This window comes from Bufo gargarizans, unplaced genomic scaffold (genome assembly GCF_014858855.1).
Source record: "Bufo gargarizans isolate SCDJY-AF-19 unplaced genomic scaffold, ASM1485885v1 original_scaffold_1028_pilon, whole genome shotgun sequence".
Taxonomy (NCBI): Eukaryota; Metazoa; Chordata; class Amphibia; order Anura; family Bufonidae; genus Bufo; species Bufo gargarizans.
The window spans coordinates 18,287-38,910 of record NW_025334206.1 but is presented as its reverse complement, the minus strand read 5'-3'; the positions used below and the strand labels follow the sequence as shown (position 1 = coordinate 38,910).

Here is a 20,624-nt window from a genome sequence, read left to right as displayed (position 1 = left end):
AGAGCCCATTGTGTTTGGTAATTGTATCACAGGCAGAGCCCATTGTGTTTGGTAATTGTATCACAGGCAGAGCCCATTGTGTTTGTTAATTGTATCACAGGCAGAGCCCATTGTGTTTGGTAATTGTATCACAGGCAGAGCCCATTGTGTTTGGTAATTGTATCACAGGCAGAGCCCATTGTGTTTGGTAATTGTATCACAGGCAGAGCCCATTGTGTTTGGTAATTGTATCACAGGCAGTGGGGAGGTTGTGTACAATTGCTGGGAGTGTTTCCATACTGTAAATACATGTGATTGGCTAATGTAAAAACTGTCTCAGTCTTCCACAAGGTCCCCAGGGGAGTGTCCTTTGCTGGAAGACCTGCATAAAAGGCTGACATGTAGCCCCATTAAAGAGTTCCTGTTTTATCCTCAACATAGAGCCTCGTCTCATGTGTAGGGAAAAGGCTGCATCTACGCTGGGGAATGCTATACGCTGTATACTCCCCTGGCTATAATCCCTGAGCTCTTTTAAGAGCTTGTTCCTGCATCGCTCTCTGAAGGAAGAGAGGTTCAACCACTGGAGCCTTGGCGTAGGTCCAGGGTGGGTAGAAGACGGCGAGATCCCAACCAAGCTGTGGCGGTTCGTGGGGTCGGCAGCGCTGACGGTGTCAAGTGGAGTGCTTGGAGCCCTCGGGAAGCATTAGGAGCATCCATCAACAGAGGTACCCAGTCTGGGTGCCAGGAGATCCGTTACACACTCTATAGCTGATTTTTCATGACGTCATAGTGGATACACTGTATAGACGATGTATGATGATGTCATAGTGGATACACTTTATAGAAGACGTTTCATGATGTCATATTGGATAGGATCTATAGATGAGATATCATGATTTCATAGTGGGTAATCTACGGATGTTTCATGATGTCATAGTGGATACACTCTATAAATGATGTATCATGATGTTATGGTGAATTTGCTCTATAGATTATTTATCATTTCGTAGTGTATACACTATATAGACAATGTTTTGTGATGTCATAGATGATAAGTTTCATAAAAGATATATCATGATGTCATAGTGGATACACTGTAAAGACGGTTTAATATATTCAAAGTGGATATGCGCTATAGATGATGTTTCATGATGTCATAGTCTATAAGTTCTATAGACCATACATCATATTGTTATAGTGGATAGTGAAAGGTTAAAGGAGGATCCCGGAGACAGAAAAGTCCTCTATCAGCTCTTCTTTATTATTGCACAAACAGTACAGACAACCGTCAGGTACACGGCAGGATGATTATCCTGCCGTGTACCTGACGGTTGTCTGTACTGTTTATGCAATAATAAAGAAGAGCTGATAGAGGACTTTTCTGTCTCCGGGATCCTCCTTTAACCTTTCACTGCCTGCTACGGGAACACTCCCCAGGGCCCCAGGAGCCGGGACCATATACACGACCAGGAAGGTGAGCTGGAACGAATTTTTCCCTGTTATAGTGGATACTCTGTATAGATAATATATCATGATGTCATAGTGGATATGCTCTGTAGACGTATGTATGTTTATCGTGTGATTCCCATATATGTCCATGCCATTCTGTAATTGTATGTGCCGTTCCATCTGGGTCTGCACTAACCCTAGGAGGGAATCAGTTTATCACCTGAATGTAAAAAATCTGGCCCTTTGCAAGTGGTAATGAAGATAGTTCCTGGAAATGCAGACACTCAGCATGGAACCTCGCCCAGCAGGAGTCCAGCAGCTTTTCAAATACAGTGCCAGAGGATGAAGAAAATATCTCCTAAGCAATAACTCCTCTCTGGTACGACTCGCGGATTAAGAATTATAATCAATGCATTCCGTGTGATGTGGGCATTGTAGGGGGTCTAACCATCCATCGCTGACAGCCGGCATCCCCACATAACTGGTATCTCACCTTCTGGGACAACCCCACCGGTCATGTGTGGTATCAGAACAATCAACCTGATAATATATACATTATTAAAACATGTCATAGAAACATAGAACCTAGAATGTGTCGGCAGATTAGACCCATGTGACCCATCTAGTCTGCCCCATATACTGAATACTATGGATAGCCCCGGCCCTATCTTATATGGAGGATGGCCTTATGCCTATCCCATGCATGCTTAACCTCCTCCACTGTATTTGCAGCTACCACTTCTGCAGGAAGGCTATTCCCTGCATCCACTACTCTCTCAGTAAAGTAATACTTCCTTATATTACTGTTAACCCTTTGCTCCTCTAATGTAACACTATGTCCTCTTGTAGCAGTTTTCCTTCCTGTAAATCTTCTCTCCTCTTTTCCCTTGTTGCTTCCCTTTATGTATTCAGCAGTTTCTCTCATCTCCCCTCTGTCTCGTCTTTCTTCCAAGCTCTACATGTTAAGGTCCTTTCATCTTTCCTGGTGAGTTTTATCCTGCAATCCATGGACCAGTTTAGTAGCTCTTCTCTGAACTCTCTGCAGAGTATCAGTATCCTTCTGGAGATATGGTCTCCAGTACTGAGCACAATACTCCAGATGAGGTCTCACTAGTGCTCTGTAGAGCGGCATGAGCGCCCCCCTCTGTCTACTGGTAATGCCTCTCCCTATACACCCAGCATTCTGCTAGCATCTCCTGCTGCTCTATGACATGGTCTGCCTACCTATCCTTCTGGAGATATGGTCTCCAGTACTGCGCACAATACTCCAGATGAGGTCTCACTAGTGCTCTGTAGAGCGGCATGAGCGCCCCCCTCTGTCTACTGGTAATGCCTCTCCCTATACACCCAGCATTCTGCTAGCATCTCCTGCTGCTCTATGACATGGTCTGCCTACCTATCCTTCTGGAGATATGGTCTCCAGTACTGCGCACAATACTCCAGATGAGGTCTCACTAGTGCTCTGTAGAGCAGCATGAGCGCCCCCCTCTGTCTACTGGTAATGCCTCTCCCTATGCACCCCAGCACTCTGCTGGCATCTCCTGCTGCTCTATGACATTGTCTGCCTACCTATCCTTCTGGAGATATGGTCTCCAGTACTGAGCACAATACTCCAGATGAGGTCTAACCAGTGCTCTGTAGAGCGGCATCAGCGCCTCCCTCTGTCTACTGGTAATGCCTCTCCCTATACACCCCAGCATTCTGCTAGCATCTCCTGCTGCTCTATGACATGGTCTGCCTACCTATCCTTCTGGAGATATGGTCTCCAGTACTGCGCACAATACTCCAGATGAGGTCTCACTAGTGCTCTGTAGAGCGGCATGAGCGCCCCCCTCTGTCTACTGGTAATGCCTCTCCCTATACACCCCAGCATTCTGCTGGCATCTCCTGCTGCTCTATGACATGGTCTGTCTACCTATCCTTCTGGAGATATGGTCTCCAGTACTGCGCACAATACTCCAGATGAGGTCTCACTAGTGCTCTGTAGAGCGGCATGAGCGCCTCCCTCTGTCTACTGGTAATGCCTCTCCCTATACACCCAGCATTCTGCTAGCATCTCCTGCTGCTCTATGACATGGTCTGCCTACCTTTAAGTCTTCTGAAATAATGACCCCTAAACCCCTTTCCTCAGACACTGAGGTCAGGACTGTATCACTGATTGTATATTCTGCTCTTGGGTTTTTACGCCCCAGGTGCATTATCTCGCACTTATCCACATTACATTTTAGTTGCCAGATTTTTGACCATTCCTCTAGTTTTCCTAAATCCTTTTCCATTTGGCGTTTCCCTCCAGGAACATCAACCCTGTTACACATCTTTGTGTCGTCAGCAAAAAGACGCACCTTACCATCCGAAAACAAATGAGTGAGATTAATTGACTAATGTGGCTAAGAGGGTTAGTCAATTAATCTCACTCATTTGTTTTCGGATGAATATTATAGCATCCCTGGATGAATATCTCCTCTTTAACATGAAAATCGCAATAGAAAACGCAATGTACATATATGCGTTTTTAATGCGTTTTTTGTGCGGTTATTTAGATATAATGTAGGACCTTGCAGTCTTCTCCATTATCCACTTTTAATGTATTTATAATGTACTCTCAGATGGTAGGGTATGTATTGTGAAGGGGTGTATTTATTGTTTTAACTTTTTATAATGAATTAATGCATGATAAACATATTAGGAATGGGAACCCACTCCACAGGGGTTAAATCCACTCCATATAGTACAAATTCACAAGGAATATGGAGGAATGTGGGCGGAGGTATCCCATTTATAAGGAGTGAGGATCCGCTCACTCAGTTGTCCACTGAGGAAGGGGCGCAAGACCCCGAAATGCGTCTGGCGGTTTTAGAGTGAGCGTGGATTCATCTAAAGAAAAAGAAAGCCGGCAACCAAAGGAGCGAAGTTAATAAAATAGCTCTGACCGATTGGAGAGCAGTCGCTCAATATCTACGTCATACGAGTGTGCATCCGGTCCCCTAGGCAACCAGGTCACGTGGGACGCCACGTACAGGCCGAGCACACCACGTGGGACGCCGCTGGTGTGCGGCCACCTGGATCTACGCTGTGGAAGAAGCAGTGAAGACGGGTAAGACCGGGCTCGATTATGAGCATTGCTATTTTTTGTGGAAGAAAGTGAGATTTAGCCCACGATTGTGAACGGGGCCTTATATTATACCATATCATTGCACTGGACAGTGAAGTGGGCTATTGGATTATATCATCATAGTATCACACCACTGCTGGTCAATCTGGACAGAGTGTCACAGGACTTGTGATAGAATCCCATTGCGATATTACTTCCCTGATTGGGACTTTTGCCGCTACGCGGTTTCACTGCGATTGTTTGGTGTTTGCCGCAGAGACTGAGTGTCGGTTATACAGGTTTACACCTATTTCTATCTGTATACGTGCTATATGTATTTTAGTTTGATGTTTTAGGGGTATGTTCTTAATGTTTTAGTATATTAAAGTGTATTATCACTATCACCGCTTGTGTTTCCCTTTTGAGTGTGCCCCTCACACGTGTTTTTTACTTATTGTCCTTACCGGTCCTGAGGGTGGGACCTGGGGGTGAGCACCTTTTCCATACAGAGAGGGGGTGAGCCGCTGTATTTCTTCTATTTAACACTTACAGCACCCTACACAGTTCAGCTCCCCTCTCCCTAATATGGACATTTGAGAACACTTAGATAACAAATATAAGAAAATAGAAGCATTCACCTTCAATGTGGAGGGTGAAGCATTGGCGGGGATCGAAAGATCAATGGATGATGTTTTTAAGGTGCTGGAGAAGACCTTTCAACGTCAGTTGCGAAACAAATGGGAGATAAGGTCACTTACACAATATTTGGACAAGGGGCTCATCCCCAAGGCTTTGACACTCACTAAGATGCCTGCTATGGATCTAGTGGATGACAAATTCAAAAAAGAATGGGATGCTTTCCTGAAAACACCATCAGGAACCCTTGTCCAAATGATTATCAAAAGAAGGATACAGATGTCAGAGGAAATGACGGGGCAGATAGATACCCTCAAACCAGAGATGGAGGCATTCCCAGACACCGAGGTAGTACGCAAATGGCATGAGAGGATTTACAAAAATCTGGACTCCTTGGAAAGGGAAATAATAGGGAAGAAGTCTAGGAAGCTCCATTACTTGGAGAGGAAAGAAGTCACAGAGGCTAATTTGCAGAGGGAGGTCGAGGACACCAATACACAGGGTATGAGCACAGAATATGATAATGTTAAAATTTCTAACAGATTTGAAGCACTTCTTACACCTCGTTTTTTAGACTACACTCCACCGCACCACAAAGCACGAACGAGGACCACACGCACTCCCACGCCACCACGACAAAACGTAAGGAAACACCATCACAGACAGCGATATGTACACGATTACAATTTGAGGGATCGTCCGATGGAGTATGCACGGGACAGAGGGAACTATCAGTCACAAAGACAGGAGCACAGGTATCACCAGAACACGGGACACTATCACACGCCGATATTGACCAGGTCGAAACGGCAAGAACACAACGGACAATCAGGAGAGGACGACATGCACATAAGAAGGGATCACAAAAATCCACACAATCGACGACCAACGTAATTAACATAAGTGACACTGTACTTACAGACACCCAGGTACAGCTATTAAACAAAGGTTTAAAATTTGCCCCGTCAAACCCTCTGGATAAGTTTGCCACGTATATTGGGGTGGAAAAATTTATCAGACGGTTATGTCTTAAAAAGTATTTTCTGAAAAATCCTATCAATAGAGAGATGGACATAGAAGGGAACGCAAGTAAATATCCACACACTGATTTGAAAGCCAGATCAAAGAAATGTCCTAGGCAGGAGATCAGTAGTGAAATGGCCACATTCAGAAACAATGTAGAACGAGACTTGAGGGGAATTAAAAGCCGCAGGATGAATGAAAATCTGAATAAAGAGGAGATTCAGGCAATCAAATCACTACAAGAGATAAATGATATCATAATCAGGCCAGCCGATAAGGGTGGGGCGGTAGTGATACAGAATACGGCGGATTATTTGAAAGAGTGTCATAGACAATTAGGATCAGAGAACACCTATCAAAAATTAAGAGGAGATCCAACAGAAGAGTACTATAAAACTCTGAAGAGTTTTGGTTATTGTCGTTTATACAGGTTTACACCTATTTCTATCTGTATACGTGCTATATGTATTTTATTTAGATGTTTTAGGGGTATGTTCTTAATATTTTAGTATATTAAAGTGTATTATCACTATCACCGCTTGTGTTTCCCTTTTGAGTGTGCCCCCTCACACTTGTTTTTTACTTATTGTCCTTACCGGTCCTGATGGTGGGACTTGGGGGTGAGCACCGTTTCCATATAGAGAGGGGGTGAGCCGCTGTATTTCTTCTATTTCCTCAACTAGTAGATCATCTAATTCTTTGACTTGGCTAGGTGGTCTATATATCACACCTTCACGAGTTACCTTAGGATTATCAAGCTGCAAGGTAACCCAAACTGACTCTAAATTGGTCTCGCTAACTTGTATCAAATTAGATTTTATGCTGGCTTTCACATACAAGGCCACCCCTCCCCCTTCTTGCCTTCTCTGTCTTTCCTATATAGAGAGAACCCTGGTATTGTTATATCCCAGTCATTACTCCCATTGAACCACATCTCAGTAACAGCCACTAAATCTATATTCTTAGATGCCATTATAGCCTCAAGTTCATTGATCTTATTCCCTAAACTGCAATCATTGGTAGACAAGACTCTGAGCTTGTCATTTCCTAACCTATGTGCTACTGGCATCTTCTGGCATTGTTCCGGGGGGCAGTTGGACTGCTGGATTATCACTCTTTTGCCCCCCTTTCCTAGTTTAAATGCTCCTTAGCAAATACTTGGAACTGTTCACCGAGGACATTCGTTCCCTTGAGAGAAAGATGCAAACCATCTTTCTTGTACAGTTCTTTTCCATTCCAACAAGAGCTAACATGAGACACAAAGCCAAACCCTTGGTTCAGACACCATTCACCAAGCCATACATTGAATTCCTTAATGCGCATCTTCCTGTCATGCTGAAGGTTCTGCACAGGCAAAACTGCAGAGAATGAAACAGTTGATGCAACCTCCCGTATATCCTTTCCAAGTGTGTGAAAAGCTTCCTTCACCTTTGAAACCTCATTGCAAGCCAGATCATTTGTCCCAAGATGGACAATAACATCCACCTCCCTTTCCTGCTTTGCTTGCCTAACAATATTAAGGATCCGTCGTCTATCCCTGCTACCGGTAGCACCAGGGAGACATCTAAAACTTTTTTCCTCAAACTTCTCACCTCTTATGATGGAATCGCCCACCAACAGCTGCTTACTATCAGTTCTCACCTTCTCCTTTTTGTCTTTGGCTGCAGTCTTATATACTTTAGGCATGGGAGATGATTGTTTCTCACCCACTGTGCTTGAGCCATCCTCCATGTTGCTCTTGCGCTCTGAAAGTGCTGCAAATGAATTATGGAGAGCCACAGACTGTGGGACATGTCTTCTATCCACAACTCTCAGTCTACCAGAACCTGCAGTAACCCATCTTCCATTTCTAGGGGGCCTCTGTGGCAGTGGCATTGCAACGTTCCCAGCCTGAGTTTAACAGTTAATTTACAAAACCTCAGATTTCAAAAAGGTAATTTCCTGCTGCATTATGGAGAGCTGTCTACAGATCAGACAGTATCCAAACCTCCGAAGAGTGGAACCTGAAATAAAAGCACAACCATTCCTGCACAGAACCAGGTCTCCCATTGTAAAGAGGGGAAAGATTATAAACAAATCTTACTTGTTTAGATTGTATCCACCTCCAGATTACCTCCTGAGTATCTCCTGAATATCTCCAATGCACTTGTAAATCAGCACTTGGTATAGCAGCCTTGGAAAAGCAGGAAGCTATAATTAGCAAGCTAATACTATGTTACTATATATACACCCACTCCCACAAAGGCTCCTCCCCCAACAGCAAATTAACACCTTACTGAATATCAGGGCCTAAATATCCATTAGCATGGATGGGAAGCCATGTTTACTAATTTCTCATGTCTGCCAGCTAAGAGCGGCGGAGCACCCACAGGTAATGAGGCCCTTCCCAGAAGGCTGTGGCAGAATAGAGGGAGACTCCACAGCGCCCCCCACTGCCGAATGGGGATGCAGATGAACGATTGGGAACATTTCTGGGACACAATTTGGGGATCCGATCTACATTAGGTTATGTTCCACGTCCTGCTGTCCCCGGAAACCCAAAGGTACTCTGACCAAGCAATTCATTGAAAACATTTCTGCTTTTTATCCTTTTATGTTATACTGCTTTTTTGTTTAAGTACAGTACAGACCAAAAGTTTGGACACACCTTCTCATTCAAAGAGTTTTCTTTATTTTCATGACTATGACAATTGTAGATTCACACTGAAGGCATCGAAACTATGAATTATCACATGTGGAATTATATACATAACAAAAAAGTGTGAAACACCTGAAAATATGTCATATTCTAGGTTCTTCAAAGTAGCCACCTTTTGCTTTGATTACTGCTTTGCACACTCTTGGCATTCTCTTGATGAGCTTCAGGAGGTAGTCACCTGAAATGGTCTTCACTTCACAGGTGTGCCCTGTCAGGTGTAATAAGTGGGATTTCTTGCCTTATAAATGGGGTTGGGACCATCAGTTGCGTTGTGGAGAAGTCAGGTGGATACACAGCTGATAGTCCTACTGAATAGACTGTTAGAATTTGTATTATGGCAAGAAAAAAAGCAGCTAAGAAAAGAAAAACGAGTGGCCATCATTACTTTAAGAAATGAAGGTCAGTCAGTCCGAAAAATTGGGAACACTTTGAAAGTGTCCCCAAGTGCGGTCACAAAAACCATCAAGCGCTACAAATAAACTGTCTCACATGCGGACCGCCCCAGGAAAGGAAGACCAAGAGTCACCTCTGCTGCGGAGGAGAAGTTCATCCGAGTCACCAGCCTCAGAAATCGCAGGTTAACAGCAGCTCAGATTAGAGACCAGGTCAATGCCACCCAGAGTTCTAGCAGCAGACACATCTCTAGAACAACTGTTAAGAGGAGACTGTGGGAATCAGGCCTTCATGGTAGAAGATCTGCTAGGAAACCACTGCTAAGGACAGGCAACAAGCAGAAGAGACTTGTTTGGGCTAAAGAACACAAGGAATGGACATTAGACCAGTGGAAATCTGTGCTTTGGTCGGATGAGTCCAAATCTGAGATCTTTGGTTCCAACCACCGTGTCTTTGTGCGACGCAGAAAAGGTGAACGGATGGACTCTACATGCCTGGTTCCCACCGTGAAGCATGGAGGAGGAGGTGTGATGGTGTGGGGGTGCTTTGCTGGTGACACTGTTGGGGATTTATTCAAAATTGAAGGCATACTGAACCAGCATGGCTACCACAGCATCTTGCAGCGGCATGCTATTCCATCCGGTTTGCGTTTAGTTGGACAATGACCCCAAACACACCTCCAGGCTGTGTAAGGGCTATTTGACCATGAAGGAGAGTGATGGGGTGCTGCGCCAGATGACCTGGCCTCCACAGTCACCGGACCTGAACCCAATCGAGATGGTTTGGGGTGAGCTGAACCGCAGAGTGAAGGCAAAAGGGCCAACAAGTGCTAAGCATCTCTGGGAACTCCTTCAAGACGGAAGACCATTTCAGGTCACTACCTCTTGAAGCTCATCAAGAGAATGCCAAGAGTGTGCAAAGCAGTAATCAAAGCAAAAGGTGGCTACTTTGAAGAACCTAGAATATGACATATTTTCAGTTGTTTCACACTTTTTTGTTATGTATATAATTCCACATGTGTTAATTCATAGTTTTGATGCCTTCAGTGCGAATCTACAATTGTCATAGTCATGAAAATAAAGAAAACTCTTTGAATGAGAAGGTGAGTCCAAACTTTTGGTCTGTACTGTATACAGTATACTGTCCTCTGTAGTATATATACAGTATACTTTCCTCTTCCGTGTTAATTACTTTACTCAGTTTAATGTCTTCTGCAAAAATGTATATTTTACTATGCAAGCCTTCTACAAGATCATTAATAAATATATTGAAGAAAATAGGTCCCAATACTGACCTCTGAGGTACTCCACTAGTGATAGTTACTTACCCACATACAGACATTTTCCTCCAGTTCAAGAATTCTCATTTTATATACTAACCTTTTATGTGGTACAGTGTCAGATGCTTTGGAGAAGTCCAGATATACGACATCCATTGATTCGCCGCGGTCAAGTCTAGAACTTACCTCATAGAAACTGATTAAATTAGTTTGACATGACCGATCCCTCATGATAGCATCTCTTAGAAAGCCTTCAGTTTACCCACGACAGATGTTAAACTTACCGAATATTTGCTCCACATTTGCTATGCGCCAATCCTGTGGAACACTCCCTGTCAAAATAGAGTCTTTAAATATCAGAAATAAGGGTCTGACTATGACATTACTTAATTCTCTTAGGATACGGGGGTGTATGCCATCTGGTCCTGGCGATTTGTCTATTTTAATATTTTTAAGACGCCGCTGTACTTCTTTTCTTCCTAGGTCAGACAGGGCACTTTTAATAGGGAAGTAACTTTTACATTCTGCATTTCATCTGACAGTTTATTTTCCTCAGTGAATACAGTGGAGAAAAAAATATTTAACAGCTTTGCTTTCTCCTCATCTTTCTCTGCGACTCCCCCCTCATTACTCTGTAGAGGCCGACGCCTTCAGATTTATACTTTTTACCATTTATATAATTGAAGAACATTTAAGGGTTAGTTTTGCTCTCTTTGGCAATTAAACTCTCGGTCTCTAGTTTGGCCGCTTTTGTTTGTTACATATTCTATTTTTTTTCCTTATAGTTTTTCAGTGCTTCCTCGCTGCCCTCCTGTTTTAGTGATTTAAATGCTTTCTTTTTGTCATTTATTGCTTTCTATAGAGTGTTGACTCCTCATGCTGTTGCCACCTCACATCTCTGTGACTGGGCCACTATGTTGACTCCTCATGCTGTTGCCACCTCACATCTCTGTGACTGGGCCACTGTGTAGACTTTGCATGTTGTCGCCACCTTTTACCCTTGTTCTGATCTGTCAGAAGGATAGAAAAATAAAAAACACAACAAATCCTGTCTTCGGAGCAGCTGTAAGGCCTGTATCACATGGTCCCTATTTTGTATCAGGATTGGATCATGATTTGGAAGCCAAAAGCAGGAGTGGGTACAAAACACAGAAGAAATGCAAATATTCCATTCACGTGTCATCTCTGTTTTGGATCCACTCCTATTTTTTTTGGCCTTAGCGAGATTGATGGATTACTGACCAAATGCAGACAATGTGAAGGTGGATTCTCAAAAGACAAGATCAGTTTTTGGGGGGTTGTTCTTATGACGGATAAGAAGAAAGGCAAATAATCAGTGACGTCAACACAAACTTACTGCTGACACCCTCTCCACTCTGACAGGGGGCTCCTGTGGAACAGACCAGGTTCTGTAGAAATCTATGTGGAATCAGGTGGCGATGTAAAAGGAGTGCGCTATGTCACGCTATAGTCGGATCTTGGGCCGCTGCACAGTTTTTTATACATAGACCTGTGAGGCTGAGTTCACATTTGAGTTATTTGGTCAGTTTTGACCCCGTAACTGACCAAATGTGTGAAGTGTGCAGTGATTCTAAGAGAGACGCCTGTCATCTGCATGTCATACGGACTCGCAGTATTGTTTTACTACCACAGCAGACTCCCTATGGGTGTTACTGCAAGGCACCATGTTGTACACTACTATGCAGGCTCTCAGCAGCCAGGAAATAGTGTTTTTTAACAATTTTGTCACAAATAAATTTGGATTGAATTTAATCTTTTGGGGAAATTCGGCGAACCGTCCGAATTGAATTTCTGAGAAATTCGCTCATCTCTAGTTAGGACCATGAGGTAAGGGTGAGGATCATGAGGTTATGGTTAGCATCATGAGGTAACAGTGAGATAAAGGTTAGGACCATGAGGTAAGGGTGAGGTTAAGAATAGGATCATGAGGTTAGGGAGAGGATAAGATTGGGTCATGGGTCGAGGGTAAGGTTAACATCATGAGGTTAGAGTCATGTGGCTAGGGTAAGATCAGGGTCAGGTCTCAATTGTTGATGACAAACAAGTTCCTGTGTTATTGGCTTGTTATATGTTCTATATTTCAGGATTCCTTTCCATGGAGATCCAGGTGTACCAGATCCCTGAGGTCCATGCCACCCCGGGGAACGATGTCACCTTACCGTGTACCTACAATGTCTCTGGAGTAGAGGAGGCAACTATCGGGTCCTACAAGTGGTACAGACACCTGGTGAAGACTGGGCCGGAGGTGTCTGACAGTAATAAGGACTTCACCGGTCGGATCTCCAGAGCGGATGCAGCTGAATTCATCAGTAACAGAGATGCCCATGTCACCATACACAACGTGGATCCCTCACATTCTGGGATATATTTCTGTCAAGTTATTTTTCAACATGGAAAGGAAATAACCGGAGTTGGAAATGGAACTCTGCTGAATGTGACAGGTGAGTGCCTCTCCACCAGTCACCTTTGCTGGTCTGCTCAGACACTTTCATACACCGTTCCCCGTTCATTAGTCTCTTTGGAGGACCCAGCACATCTGTACGTTACATGGTAAGGCCCTGTAATGTGGGGTGCAGCAGGAGAATTGAAGACTTGCTGCCTGGTTCCTTCAAAGATTACAGTGGTTCATAGGCTTCAGCAAATGGACATCAGGTGATTGGTATGACCAGTACATATCCACTATGACCATCCTACCTCCAGTATGACCAGTATATCTCTGCTATTACACGTCCAGTATGACCAGCACACCTTTGGATTGACCAGTACACCTCCGCTATGACTTTTATATCTCTGGTATGACCAGTAAACCTCCACTGTGACTAGTACACCTCCAGTATGACCATTACAGCTTGTGGGAACACTGCAGTTATACTTTCTCTTGATCTTCCTTTCTTAGTGGTCCCTCAGAAGATGCTTGGCATCTGTGTCCTGCTGAAGGCGGCCGGATTGCTCCTGATTGTCCTGATGGGACTTGTTGCTTGCATATTCCGATTGACATTAAGCTGTGTCCTGTCTCGAGATACCAGGGTCTCCGCTGAAAGCTCCAGTCATGGACCATCGAGCACTGGGACCTGTTCACTGTCCCCAGATCAGCCTGTGTCTCTAAACCATCCAACAGCATCACTTCAGAGCTGTGAAATGGCATCTGCCTCCTGACATGATTGGCTGTATATCATGGTGTATGGTCTATATACCGCATACACTGTGACATCATGGTATATTATCTATATACCGCATACACTGTGACATCATAGTATATTATCTATATACCGCCTACACTGTGACATCATAGTATATTATCTATATACCGCCTACACTGTGACATCATAGTATATTATCTATATACCGCCTACACTGTGACATCATAGTATATTATCTATATACCGCCTACACTGTGACATCATAGTATATTATCTATATACCGCCTACACTGTGACATCATAGTATATTATCTATATACCGCCTACACTGTGACATCATAGTATATTATCTATATACCGCCTACACTGTGACATCATAGTATATTATCTATATACCGCATACACTGTGACATCATAGTATATTATCTATATACCGCATACACTGTGACATCATAGTATATTATCTATATACCGCATACACTGTGACATCATAGTATATTATCTATATACCGTATACGTTGTGACATCATAGTATATTATCTATATACCGTATACGTTGTGACATCATAGTATATTATCTATATACCGTATACACTGTGACATCATAGTATATTATCTATATACCGCCTACACTGTGACATCATAGTATATTATCTATATACCGCCTACACTGTGACATCATAGTATATTATCTATATACCGCCTACACTGTGACATCATGGTATATTATCTATATACCGCCTACACTGTGACATCATGGTATATTATCTATATACCGCCTACACTGTGACATCATGGTATATTATCTATATACCGCCTACACTGTGACATCATGGTATATTATCTATATACCGCCTACACTGTGACATCATGGTATATTATCTATATACCGCCTACACTGTGACATCATGGTATATTATCTATATACCGCATACACTGTGACATCATGGTATATTATCTATATACCGCATACACTGTGACATCATAGTATATTATCTATATACCGCCTACACTGTGACATCATAGTATATTATCTATATACCGCCTACACTGTGACATCATAGTATATTATCTATATACCGCCTACACTGTGACATCATAGTATATTATCTATATACCGCATACACTGTGACATCATAGTATATTATCTATATACCGCATACACTGTGACATCATAGTATATTATCTATATACCGCATACACTGTGACATCATGGTATATTATCTATATACCGCATACACTGTGACATCATGGTATATTATCTATATACCGCCTACACTGTGACATCATGGTATATTATCTATATACCGCATACACTGTGACATCATGGTATATTATCTATATACCGCCTACACTGTGACATCATAGTATATTATCTATATACCGCATACACTGTGACATCATAGTATATTATCTATATACCGCCTACACTGTGACATCATAGTATATTATCTATATACCGCCTACACTGTGACATCATAGTATATTATCTATATACCGCCTACACTGTGACATCATAGTATATTATCTATATACAGCCTACACTGTGACATCATAGTATATTATCTATATACCGCCTACACTGTGACATCATAGTATATTATCTATATACCGCCTACACTGTGACATCATAGTATATTATCTATATACCGCCTACACTGTGACATCATAGTATATTATCTATATACCGCCTACACTGTGACATCATAGTATATTATCTATATACCGCCTACACTGTGACATCATAGTATATTATCTATATACCGCCTACACTGTGACATCATAGTATATTATCTATATACCGCCTACACTGTGACATCATAGTATATTATCTATATACCGCATACACTGTGACATCATAGTATATTATCTATATACCGCATACACTGTGACATCATAGTATATCATCTATATACCGCATACACTGTGACATCATGGTATATTATCTATATACCGCATACACTGTGACATCATAGTATATTATCTATATACCGCATACACTGTGACATCATGGTATATTATCTATATACCGCCTACACTGTGACATCATAGTATATTATCTATATACCGCATACACTGACTGATTCACGCGCATAACAAAACACAAGGTGCATATTAAAATATATAACTATATAACGACTATATAAACTGACTATGGTCTCTGCTGCACTGGTCTCTGCTGCACTGGTCTCTGCTGCACTGGTCTCTGCTGCACTGGTCTCTGCTGCACTGGACCATATTTTTCACCCTATAAGATGCAACTAGGGTTATAGAGGAGAACAATAAGAAAAATATATTTTTCATTACACCTCAAGTCAGACAAGCAATCAGACCCCCAATGTTAATCAGACCTCAGATCAGACCCCCAATGGCTCAGATCAACCCCCAAACCTTTAGCCTCTATCAGCCCCCCATGTCAGCCATAAGCCCCTCATGTCAGCCATAAGTCAGCCCTCATGTCAGCCCCTCATGTCAGCCCCCCATGTCAGCCATAAGTCAGCCCCCCATGTCAGCCATAAGTCAGCCCCCCATGTCAGCCATAAGTCAGCCCCCCATGTCAGCCATAAGTCAGCCCCCCATGTCAGCCATAAGTCAGCCCCCCATGTCAGCCATAAGTCAGCCCCCCATGTCAGCCATAAGTCAGCCCCCCATGTCAGCCATAAGTCAGCCCCCCATGTCAGCCATAAGTCAGCCCTCATGTCAGCCATAAGTCAGCCCCTCATGTCAGCCATAAGTCAGCCCCTCATGTCAGCCATAAGTCAGCCCCTCATGTCAGCCATAAGTCAGCCCCCCATGTCAGCCATAAGTCAGCCCCCCATGTCAGCCATAAGTCAGCCCCTCATGTCAGCCATATGTCAGCCCCCCATGTCAGCCATAAGTCAGACCCCCCTGTCAGCCATAAGTCAGACCCCCCTGTCAGCCATAAGTCACCCCCTCATGTCAGCCATAAGTCAGCCCCCCCTGTCAGCCATAAGTCAGCCCCTCATGTCAGCCATAAGTCAGCCCCTCATGTCAGCCATAAGTCAGCCCCTCATGTCAGCCATAAGTCAGCCCCTCATGTCAGCCATAAGTCAGCCCCTCATGTCAGCCATAAGTCAGCCCCTCATGTCAGCCATAAGTCAGCCCCTCATGTCAGCCATAAGTCAGCCCCTCATGTCAGCCATAAGTCAGCCCCTCATGTCAGCCATAAGTCAGCCCCTCATGTCAGCCCCCCATGTCAGCCATAAGTCAGACCCCCCTGTCAGCCATAAGTCAGACCCCCCCTGTCAGCCATAAGTCACCCCCTCATGTCAGCCATAAATCAGCCCTCCATGTCAGCCCCCATGTCAGCCATATGTCAGCCCCCCATGTCAGCCATAAGTCAGACCCCCCTGTCAGCCATAAGTCACCCCCATGTCAGCCATAAGTCAGCCCCTCATGTCAGCCATAAATCAGCCCTCCATGTCAGCCCCCATGTCAGCCATAAGTCAGCCCCCCATGTCAGCCATAAATCAGCCCCCCATGTCAGCCATAAGTCAGCCCCCCATGTCAGCCATAAGTCAGCCCCTCATGTCAGCCCCCCATGTCAGCCATGTCAGCCCCCCATGTCAGCCCCTCATGTCAACCATAATTTAACCCCTCATGTCAACCATAATTTAACCCCTCATGTCAACCATAAGTCAGCCCCCCATGTCAGCCATAAGTCAGCCCCCCATGTCAGCCATAAGTCAGCCCCCCATGTCAGCCATAAGTCAGCCCCCCATGTCAGCCATAAGTCAGCCCCCCATGTCAGCCATAAGTCAGCCCCCCATGTCAGCCATAAGTCAGCTCCCCATGTCAGCCATAAGTCAGCCCCCCATGTCAGCCATAAGTCAGCCCCCCTTGTCAGCCATAAGTCAGCCCCTCGTGTCAGCCATAAGTCAGCCCCCCATGTCAGCCATAAGTCAGCCCCCCATGTCAGCCATAAGTCAGCCCCCCATGTCAGCCATAAGTCAGCCCCCCTGTCAGCCATAAGTCAGCCCCCCTGTCAGCCATAAGTCAGCCCCTCATGTCAGCCATAAGTCAGCCCCTCATATCAGCCATAAGTCAGCCGCCCATGTCAGCCATAATTCAGCCCCCCATGTCAGCCATAAGTCAGACCCCCCTGTCACCCCCCCCATGTCAGCCATATGTCAGCCCCTCATATCAGCCATAAGTCAGCGCCCATGTCAGCCATAAGTCACCCCCCATGTCAGCCATATGTCAGACCCCCATGTCAGCCATAAGTCAGACCCCCATATCAGCCATATGTCAGACCCCCATATCAGCCATAAGTCAGCCATAAGTCAGCCGCCCATGTCAGACATAAGTCACCCCCCATGTCAGCCATATGTCAGACCCCCATGTCAGCCATAAGTCAGCCCCTCATGTCAGCCATAAGTCAGCCCCCCATATCAGCCATATGTCAGACCCCCATGTCAGCCATAAGTCAGCCCCTCATGTCAGCCATATGTCAGCCATAAGTCACCCCCATATCAGCCATAAGTCACCCCCCCATGTCAGCCATAAGTCAGCCCCTCATGTCAGCCATAAGTCAGCCCCCCATGTCAGCCATATGTCAGCCCCCCATGTCAGCCATAAGTCAGCCCCCCATGTCAGCCATAAGTCAGCCCCCCATGTCAGCCATAAGTCAGCCCCCCATGTCAGCCATAAGTCAGCCCCTCATGTCAGCCATAAGTCAGCCCCCCATGTCAGCCATAAGTCAGCCCCCCATGTCAGCCATAAGTCAGCCCCCCATGTCAGCCATAAGTCAGCCCCTCATGTCAGCCATAAGTCAGCCCCTCATGTCAGCCATAAGTCAGCCCCTCATGTCAGCCATAAGTCAGCCCCCCATGTCAGCCATAAGTCAGCCCCTCATGTCAGCCATATGTCCTCCAGGTCAGCCATAAGTCAGCCCCTCATGTCAGCCATATGTCCTCCAGGTCAGCCATATGTCCCCCAGGTCAGCCATATGTCCCCCAGGTCAGCCATATGTCCCCCAGGTCAGCCATATGTCCCCCCCCAGGTCAGCCATATGTCCCCCCCAGGTCAGCCATATGTCCCCCCCAGGTCAGCCATATGTCCCCCCAGGTCAGCCATATGTCCCCCCAGGTCAGCCATATGTCCCCCCAGGTCAGCCATATGTCCCCCCAGGTCAGCCATATGTTCCCCCAGGTCAGCCATATGTCCCCCCAGGTCAGCCATATGTTCCCCCAGGTCAGCCATATGTCCCCCCAGGTCAGCCATATGTCCCCCAGTGCAAATACAATAAAATAAAACAAACCACTTACCTCTCCTGCTCCTGGTCACCATCGCGATCCTCTTCATTCTGCTGTCGGCTGGCTGTGTATAGTGGCGCACAGTGTGAGGTCACAGAGCGACCCTGCACAGCCGATAGCCGAGCAGTGGACCAGGAAGCGGTGAGTACAGATCCTTCACCGCTTCCTGGTCCTTCTGTACTAATGAAGCGCTTCCATAATTGAAGCGCTTCATTAGTACAGTGTTAAAGACTGCCCTGATCGCCGCGGCCTGGCAAACCATAGGGCCCGGTCCTGGGCCGCAGCTCGGCGGTTGGGGACCGCTCTTCTAAAGAATAAAAACCACTTCAATTGATATTAATAAAACGTTCCAATACATGTTAGTGACCTTCGTGATTCTTCATCTTAAATTACATTCATTGTTCTCACGATTCAATACATTAAAGATAAAAAAGCTTTTTGGCGCAAAAAATGTAAAAAAATATACTTAATTGTTGAATGACCTAAAATAAACGTCACTACTGCGACATAATGAGGTATTCATTAATAGATGAGGCGCTAGTCCATAGATCCGGAAATATCTAGAGAGTTCACGAATCCTCTCGATGTTACTGTTTGCATCGATTTCAACAAAACTTGGTGCACACGAAATAAGTCTTGTGGGGTCTCAGCTCTAGGACGTCCCTGAGATATTCCCAAAAATGACCTGCATTATGCAATACAAGCCTGCAAGCCCTCACCTAAATCCTAACTGCCATGCACACCGTCACATGACCCTTATCAGCCAATAGAAGCTCGCAGGCCCTTAGTCTCCACATACACACAGCTTTACTCCAGGTTTCCATAACAACCCGGCCATTTCTCTTCACTGCTGTAGGTCCGCTTAAGGCTACAGTGATGTCGCACAACAATTTTCATGTTGCACTGCGACATGCTGCGACTGTGACGATCTTGGATGGATTTTTTGCAACTGTCGTCTTGCAGTGCGACACCATAGCCTACCATTATCAAAACTGTTGTGCGACACATGTCGTTGTGTAGCCCTAGCCTTAAAGGGGAAGGGCGCTGTGGAGGTCACTGTTAAGGCTGCAGGGGCCACTATTAAAGGGGCAGCTGCTGTGGTGGTCACTGTTAAGGGGGCAGGGGTCACTATTAAAGGGGCAAGTGCGGTGGAGGTCACTGTTAAGGGGGCGGGCCCCTGAAGAGGTCACTGTTAAGGGGGCGGGCCCCTGAGGAGGTCACTGTTAAGGGGGCGGGCCCCTGAGGAGGTCACTGTTAAGGGGGCGGGCCCCTGAGGAGGTCACTGTTAAGGGGGCGGGCCCCTGAGGAGGTCACTGTTAAGGGGGCGGGCCCCTGAGGAGGTCACTGTTAAGAGGGCGGGCCCCTGAGGAGGTCACTGTTACGGTTACTATGTGTTCGGTTACATTATATCTGTGTATGCCAGGGTTCCAGTTACTCCATTACGTTTGGTAATTGTATTTTGTGGATTGCGTCTCAGACAATGCTTATTGTGTTGGGTAATTACGTCTCAGACAATGCTCATTGTGTTGGGTAATTACGTCTCAGACAATGCTCATTGTGTTGGTTAATTACGTCTCAGACAATGCTTATTGTGTTGGGTAATTACGTCTCAGACAATGCTTATTGTGTTGGGTAATTA

At 45.0% G+C, this 20,624-nt stretch overlaps 1 protein-coding gene across 1 annotated transcript in view; it reads left to right on the top strand.

The window, feature by feature from the left end:
• Positions 1 to 13,931, top strand: part of LOC122922899 — a 37,629-nt gene extending 23,698 nt beyond the window's left edge. The window contains exons 6-7 of the mRNA XM_044273661.1: positions 12,654 to 13,010; positions 13,466 to 13,931. Coding sequence (XP_044129596.1) covers positions 12,654 to 13,010; positions 13,466 to 13,725 — 617 coding nt within the window. The 3' untranslated portion in view covers positions 13,726 to 13,931. The remainder of the gene's footprint in view (positions 1 to 12,653; positions 13,011 to 13,465) is intronic.
• The last annotated feature ends 6,693 nt before the right edge of the window (positions 13,932 to 20,624 follow it).